Here is a 7,529-nt window from a genome sequence, read left to right as displayed (position 1 = left end):
CCAAATCATGAGAAAACAAAAAGATAATTACTTTCTCTCTCTCTCTCTGTCTCTCTCTGTCTCTCTCTCTCTCTCTCTCTCTCTCTCTCTCTGACTCAGTGACTGACATTCAAATAATCTCCTCCACCAATCGACTCTCTCTCTCTATGTATGCATATGCTGTGAGGTAGCAATTGAGCCTGGGGTCGAGGTTAGACAGTGGGGTTTCTGGCGTAGGATGGAGTGATTGATTAAGAACTGAAACCTGTGGATGGGGGAGGGGATGATGCTTTCACACAGAGCAGAGTAAAGAGAGCTTCTGACAGCTGCCGGGACACACTGTACTGATCTCCTACATTATTATCTTCCAGTGGCTATACAGTCAGACAGATACAAATATAGTGGCAGACACAGACACCTGAATGCTCCCAGCAGACCTGAAATCTTTCAAATACTTCGGGTGATGTTATTGAACCTGCCTGGAGTGAAGGTACAACATAAAACCCAACATATAACCCGATCTTTGGAAACAAAAATGTACAATCGGAATTGCCCTTATTTTCCCTGAGTGGAGCCAAAGCTTTGAGTGTTCATTGTCTCCTTCTCTGTCATGTACCCAGCTAAGGTCTCCTGGTCTCATCCTCTGTCATGTACCCAGCTAAAGTCTCCTGGACTCATCCTCTGTCATGTACCCAGCTAAGGTCTCCTGGTCTCATCCTCTATCATGTACCCAGCTAAGGTCTCCTCGTCTCATCCTCTGTCATGTACCCAGCTAAGGTCTCCTGGACTAATCCTCTGTCATGTACCCAGCTAAGGTCTCCTGGTCTCATCCTCTGTCATGTACCCAGCTAAGGTCTCCTGGTCTCATCCTCTGTCATGTACCCAGCTAAGGTATCCTGGTCTCATCCTCTGTCATGTACCCAGCTAAGGTATCCTGGTCTCATCCTCTGTCATGTACCCAGCTAAGGTCTCCTGGTTTCATCCTCTGTCATGTACCCAGCTAAAGTCTCCTGGTCTCATCCTCTGTCATGTACCCAGCTAAGGTCGCCTGGTCTCATCCTCTGTCATGTACCCAGCTAAGGTCTCCTGGTCTCATCCTCTGTCAGGTATCCAGCTAAGGTCTCCTGGTCTCATCCTCTGTCAGGTACCCAGCTAAGGTCTCCTGGTCTCATCCTCCATCATGTACCCAGCTAAAGTATCCTGGTCTCCTCCATCATGTACCCAACTAAAGTCTCATAGTCTCCTCCATTATGTACCCAGCTAAGATCTCCTGGTCTCCTCCATCATGTACCCAGCTAAAAACTCCTGGTCTCCTCCATCATGTACCCAGCTAAAGTCTCCTGGTCTCCTCCATCATGTACCCAGCTAAGGTCTCCTGGTCTCATCCTCTATCATGTACCCAGCTAAGGTCTCCTGTTCTCATCCTCTATCATGTACCCAGCTAAAGACTCCTGGTCTCCTCCATCATGTACCCAGCTACGGTCTCCTGGTCTCCTCCATCATGTACCTAGCTAAAGACTCCTGGTTTCCTCCATCATGTACCCAGCTAAGGTCTCCTGGTCTCCTCCATCATGTACCCAGCTAAGGTCTCCTGGTCTCATCCTCTATCATGTACCCAGCTAAGGTCTCCTGGTCTCCTCCATCATGTACCCAGCCAATGTCTCCTGGTCTCCTCCATCATGTACCCAGCTAATGTCTCCTGGTCTCCTCCATCATGTACCCAGCTAAAGACTCCCGGTCTCCTCCATCATGTACCCAGCTAAAGTCTCCTGGTCTCCTCCATCATGTACCCAGCTAAAGACTCATAGTCTCCTCCATCATGTACCTAGCTAAAGACTCCTGGTCTCATCCTCTATCATGTACCCAGCTAAGGTCTCCTGGTCTCCTCCATCATGTACCCAGCTAACGTCTCCTGGTCTCATCCTCTATCATGTACCCAGCTAAGGTCTCCTGGTCTCCTCCATCATGTACCCAGCTAAGGTCTCCTGGTCTCCTCCATCATGTACCCAGCTAAGGTCTCCTGGTCTCCTCCATCATGTACCCAGCTAAAGACTCATAGTCTCCTCCATCATGTACCCAGCTAAGGTCTCCTGGTCTCCTCCATCATGTACCCAGCTAAAGACTCATAGTCTCCTCCATCATGTACCCAGCTAAAGTATCCTGGTCTCCTCCATCATGTACCCAGCTAAAGACTCATGGTCTCCTCTATCATGTACCCAGCTAAAGTCTCCTGGTCTCCTCCATCATGTACCCAGCTAAAGACTCATAGTCTCCTCCATCATGTACCTAGCTAAAGACTCCTGGTCTCATCCTCTATCATGTACCCAGCTAAGGTCTCCTGGTCTCCTCCATCATGTACCCAGCTAAGGTCTCCTGGTCTCATCCTCTATCATGTACCCAGCTAAGGTCTCCTGGTCTCCTCCATCATGTACCCAGCTAAGGTCTCCTGGTCTCCCCCATCATGTACCCAGCAAAGGTCTCCTGGTCTCCTCCATCATGTACCCAGCTAAAGACTCATAGTCTCCTCCATCATGTACCCAGCTAAGGTATCCTGGTCTCCTCCATCATGTACCCAGCTAAAGTCTCCTGGTCTCCTCCATCATGTACCCAGCTAAAGTCTCCTGGTCTCCTCCATCATGTACCCAGCTAAAGACTCATGGTCTCCTCTATCATGTACCCAGCTAAAGACTCCTGGTCTCCTCCATCATGTACCCAGCTAAAGTCTCCTGGTCTCCTCCATCATGTACCCAGCTAAGGTCTCCTGGTCTCCTCCATCATGTACCCAGCTAAAGTCTCCTGGTCTCCTCCATCATGTACCCAGCTAAAGACTCCTGGTCTCCTCCATCATGTACCCAGCTAAGGTATCCTGGTCTCCTCCATCATGTACCCAGCTAAAGACTCCTGGTCTCCTCCATCATGTACCCAGCTAAAGTATCCTGGTCACCTCCATCATGTACCCAGCTAAAGTCTCCTGGTCTCCTCCATCATGTACCCAGCTAAAGTCTCCTGATCTCCTCCATCATGTACCCAGCTAAAGACTCATTGTCTCCTCTGTCATGTACCCAGCTAAGGTCGCCTGGTCTCATCCTCTGTCATGTACCCAGCTAAGGTCTCCTGGTCTCATCCTCTGTCAGGTATCCAGCTAAGGTCTCCTGGTCTCATCCTCTGTCAGGTACCCAGCTAAGGTCTCCTGGTCTCATCCTCCATCATGTACCCAGCTAAAATATCCTGGTCTCCTCCATCATGTACCCAACTAAAGTCTCATAGTCTCCTCCATTATGTACCCAGCTAAGATCTCCTGGTCTCCTCTATCATGTACACAGCTAAAAACTCCTGGTCTCCTCCATCATGTACCCAGCTAAAGTCTCCTGGTCTCCTCCATCATGTACCCAGCTAAGGTCTCCTGGTCTCATCCTCTATCATGTACCCAGCTAAGGTCTCCTGTTCTCATCCTCTATCATGTACCCAGCTAAAGACTCCTGGTCTCCTCCATCATGTACCCAGCTACGGTCTCCTGGTCTCCTCCATCATGTACCTAGCTAAAGACTCCTGGTTTCCTCCATCATGTACCCAGCTAAGGTCTCCTGGTCTCCTCCATCATGTACCCAGCTAAGGTCTCCTGGTCTCATCCTCTATCATGTACCCAGCTAAGGTCTCCTGGTCTCCTCCATCATGTACCCAGCCAATGTCTCCTGGTCTCCTCCATCATGTACCCAGCTAATGTCTCTTGGTCTCCTCCATCATGTACCCAGCTAAAGACTCCCGGTCTCCTCCATCATGTACCCAGCTAAAGTCTCCTGGTCTCCTCCATCATGTACCCAGCTAAAGACTCATAGTCTCCTCCATCATGTACCTAGCTAAAGACTCCTGGTCTCATCCTCTATCATGTACCCAGATAAGGTATCCTGGTCTCCTCCATCATGTACCCAGCTAACGTCTCCTGGTCTCATCCTCTATCATGTACCCAGCTAAGGTCTCCTGGTCTCCTCCATCATGTACCCAGCTAAGGTCTCCTGGTCTCCTCCATCATGTACCCAGCTAAGGTCTCCTGGTCTCCTCCATCATGTACCCAGCTAAAGACTCATAGTCTCTTCCATCATGTACCCAGCTAAGGTCTCCTGGTCTCCTCCATCATGTACCCAGCTAAAGACTCATAGTCTCCTCCATCATGTACCCAGCTAAAGTCTCCTGGTCTCCTCCATCATGTACCCAGCTAAAGACTCATGGTCTCCTCTATCATGTACCCAGCTAAAGTCTCCTGGTCTCCTCCATCATGTACCCAGCTAAAGACTCATGGTCTCCTCTATCTTGTACCCAGCTAAAGACTCCTGGTCTCCTCCATCATGTACCCAGCTAAAGTCTCCTGGTCTCCTCCATCATGTACCCAGCTAAGGTCTCCTGGTCTCCTCCATCATGTACCCAGCTAAAGACTCATAGTCTCCTCCATCATGTACCCAGCTAAAGTCTCATGGACACAGACCTATCATTATCATTATATTATCATTAGTCATTATCAACGTGGCGTATGCCAGGATCCTGGCAATGACTCATAGCTCTCCCCTGACAACACACACACACACACACACACACACACACACACACACACACACACACACACACACACACACACACACACACACACACAGAGAGAGAGAGAGAGAGATAAAGGGTGAGAGAGATAAAGAGAGAGAGAGAGAAACAACAGAGATAGTTATTGTCTCAAAAGACAGGGGGACATACCCTGTATATTCAGAGTGTTTGTTCCCTGTATATTCAGGGTGTTTGTCCCCTGTATATTCAGAGTGTTTGTTCCCTGTATATTCAGGGTGTTTGTTCCCTATATATTCAGAGTGTTTGTTCCCTGTATATTCAGAGTGTTTGTCCCCTGTATATTCAGAGTGTTTGTTCCCTGTATATTCAGAGTGTTTGTCCCCTGTATATTCAGAGTGTTTGTTCCCTGTATATTCAGAGTGTTTGTTCCCTGTATATTCAGAGTGTTTGTCCCCTGTATATTCAGAGTGTTTGTTCCCTGTATATTCAGAGTGTTTGTTCCCTGTATATTCAGAGTGTTTGTCCCCTGTATATTCAGAGTGTTTGTTCCCTATATATTCAGAGTGTTTGTCCCCTGTATATTCAGGGAGCCTGTCCCCTGTATATTCAGGGAGCCTGTCCCCTGTATATTCAGGGAGCCTGTCCCCTGTATATTCAGGGTGTTTGTCCCCTGTATATTCAGGGAGCCTGTCCCCTGTATATTCCGAGTGTTTGTTCCCTGTATATTCAGAGTGTTTGTTCCCTGTATATTCAGGGTGTTTGTTCCCTGTATATTCAGAGTGTTTGTCCCCTGTATATTCAGAGTGTTTGTTCCCTGCATATTCAGGGTGTTTGTCCCCTGTATATTCAGAGTGTTTGTTCCCTGTATATTCAGAGTGTTTGTTCCCTGTATATTCAGAGTGTTTGTCCCCTGTATATTCAGAGTGTTTGTTCCCTGTATATTCAGAGTGTTTGTTCCCTGTATATTCAGGGTGTTTGTCGCCTGTATATTCAGAGTGTTTGTCCCCTGTATATTCAGAGTGTTTGTTCCCTGTATATTCAGAGTGTTTGTCTCCTATAAATGCAGGTTATACATTTGATAATTTCGTTTTCAGAGGATGCTTTGAAGAGGTAGATGTACGCTTTTGTTTTTATCCACATTCCCATAATTCTAGATGCACTTCAGCGTACTAAAGAAATTCACAAGATGAAGGCGTAGCCCTGTAGGGCCGCGGCAACCCCTTACGGAAAATGACTTACAACATATTCCACCACTGTCACAGAGAAACAGGGAGATGGAACACAGATTCCATGAAGGACGATTTAGTGATCAATTAAATGCCTGTTGGTGTCAAACAGGGAACTACAGCCATTTAAATGGCTGACTAAATGAGAGAAACACAAAGAAAACAGATCCTTGAACTTTCACCTTTAGAACACCGAGTAACCGTGGTAACTGGCTGAGATGAGCCAGAGACCATTATGACGCCTTGGAGTCAGAATAAGGCTCATTGTGGAACTAAATAGTGTGACGGGGGACGGAGGAGACGGGAGGAGGTAAGGAGAGAGGTAAAAACAGGAGAGTGGAGACCAGGGTTGACGAGATGAGAGAGAATTATTTTTATTTTTTTAAAGGCAGGATAGTATACGATGAACAAGACAAGGCAAACAGCGCCAAACCGTATCCTAGTCGCTCTCCGTGGTCCTGAAACCCATTTAATCTCAAGCAGGTGGAAAGCCATAGCTAAAAACTTTTATTTTGTAATGTGAATATATTTTTTTTTACTTTCTTCACTGTTACCTTTTTTACACAACTTAACTGACAAAAAATATGGCATAGTCGCTTAGTCAAACTAAAACAGCATGAAAATAAATGACGTCGGGGCAAAACGCCTTTAAATCACGGTTTTACAGCTAGCTTACCTTATGTATTTTAGTAAATCAATTGAAAGTCTAGTCGTTAATTGATGTTACAAAAACCTAAACATGTATTTTCTCAAATTCAACCCATGGCCAAAATCATCTTCTCTATCAGATGGATGGCATTACTTCGATGCAATGTAATGACATCGCAGATCTTTGAAGTAAACAGAAAAGACTACATCAATGTCTCTATACTGCGGACTTCATTCCAAACACCACTTCACTACCTCCACAGTGATGTTTCCCTCTACCAGCACGTCTTCTCTTCCACCTCTCCCTCCACTGAAACAACATGCCACTCCACCATCATCTTACCGTATCTGCTTGACATCCCAAGATGGTACAACAGCGTCATGAAAAACAACACTCTCCATAGCCTCGGGCGCTTCATTTTTAGACAGACACCACCTACAAAAGACTGCTACTTTCTGATGTAGGCTTCACGATCCAATTCCGTCCCTTATGACTCTATTCAAATCCCCATGTTATTTCACGGAGCTGCGACCAGACCTATACCCCGCTGGATTCACGCCAGGTAACGGAAACCAAACCTTGGCTAAAGTGTAATAACTGTGGGTTTGAGCTAAAGGGAAAGGGGAACACACACACACGTATGACACACGACATTCCAAACCCCTGGAAATCCTGGAGCGGATCTGGAGCGGGGAATCTCTCGATTTCCTCCCTGTGTCAGTCTCTTCCCCTCCCGCAATAGATCTGTTCGGTGGGGTCCCGCAATGACGTCACAAAAGGACCCTGTTGATTTATCAAGATGTTTTGCAGCGGCAAAGACAGCGCGGTGGGCCAATGGTAGTGACAGCTGCCTCTGTCTCCGAGATAGAGGAGAACAAGCAAAGACAGCGCGGTGTAGAACAGAGGACGTTGACAATGCCACTGATTTATGGTCAATGTTGGTTCATCCATCGAATTTGGATAGGAAATACGCATTTATCCGTTTCTTGAACAGCAGTTTTGTAGGGCAATTTTTTTGTTTAGGGTTAGTGTAGAAACCTAAGTGTTGCTATGGTGGGTTGTTAGGTGTAAAAACCTACGTGTTGCTATGGTGGGTTAATAATATGTTTTAATGTGTGTCAAGG

At 46.8% G+C, this 7,529-nt stretch overlaps 1 protein-coding gene across 2 annotated transcripts in view; it reads right to left on the bottom strand.

The window, feature by feature from the left end:
* The window catches only part of LOC139380365 (protein tyrosine phosphatase receptor type Na), an 83,129-nt gene extending 75,998 nt beyond the window's left edge, over positions 1 to 7,131 (bottom strand). Inside the window, exon 1 of one of the 2 annotated variants that reach the window (XM_071122984.1) lies at positions 6,748 to 7,131. Coding sequence is in view for 1 of the 2 variants with exons in the window: in XM_071122983.1 (XP_070979084.1) it covers positions 6,748 to 6,823 (76 nt within the window). In the remaining variant the exon portion in view is untranslated. The remainder of the gene's footprint in view (positions 1 to 6,747) is intronic. The other variant, XM_071122983.1, reaches the window with a different exon arrangement.
* Between the last annotated feature and the right edge of the window lie 398 nt (positions 7,132 to 7,529).

The sequence above is a fragment of the Oncorhynchus clarkii genome, chromosome 22, assembly GCF_045791955.1.
Source record: "Oncorhynchus clarkii lewisi isolate Uvic-CL-2024 chromosome 22, UVic_Ocla_1.0, whole genome shotgun sequence".
NCBI lineage: Eukaryota > Metazoa > Chordata > Actinopteri > Salmoniformes > Salmonidae > Oncorhynchus > Oncorhynchus clarkii.
This window is presented reverse-complemented; position numbering and strand designations above follow the sequence as displayed.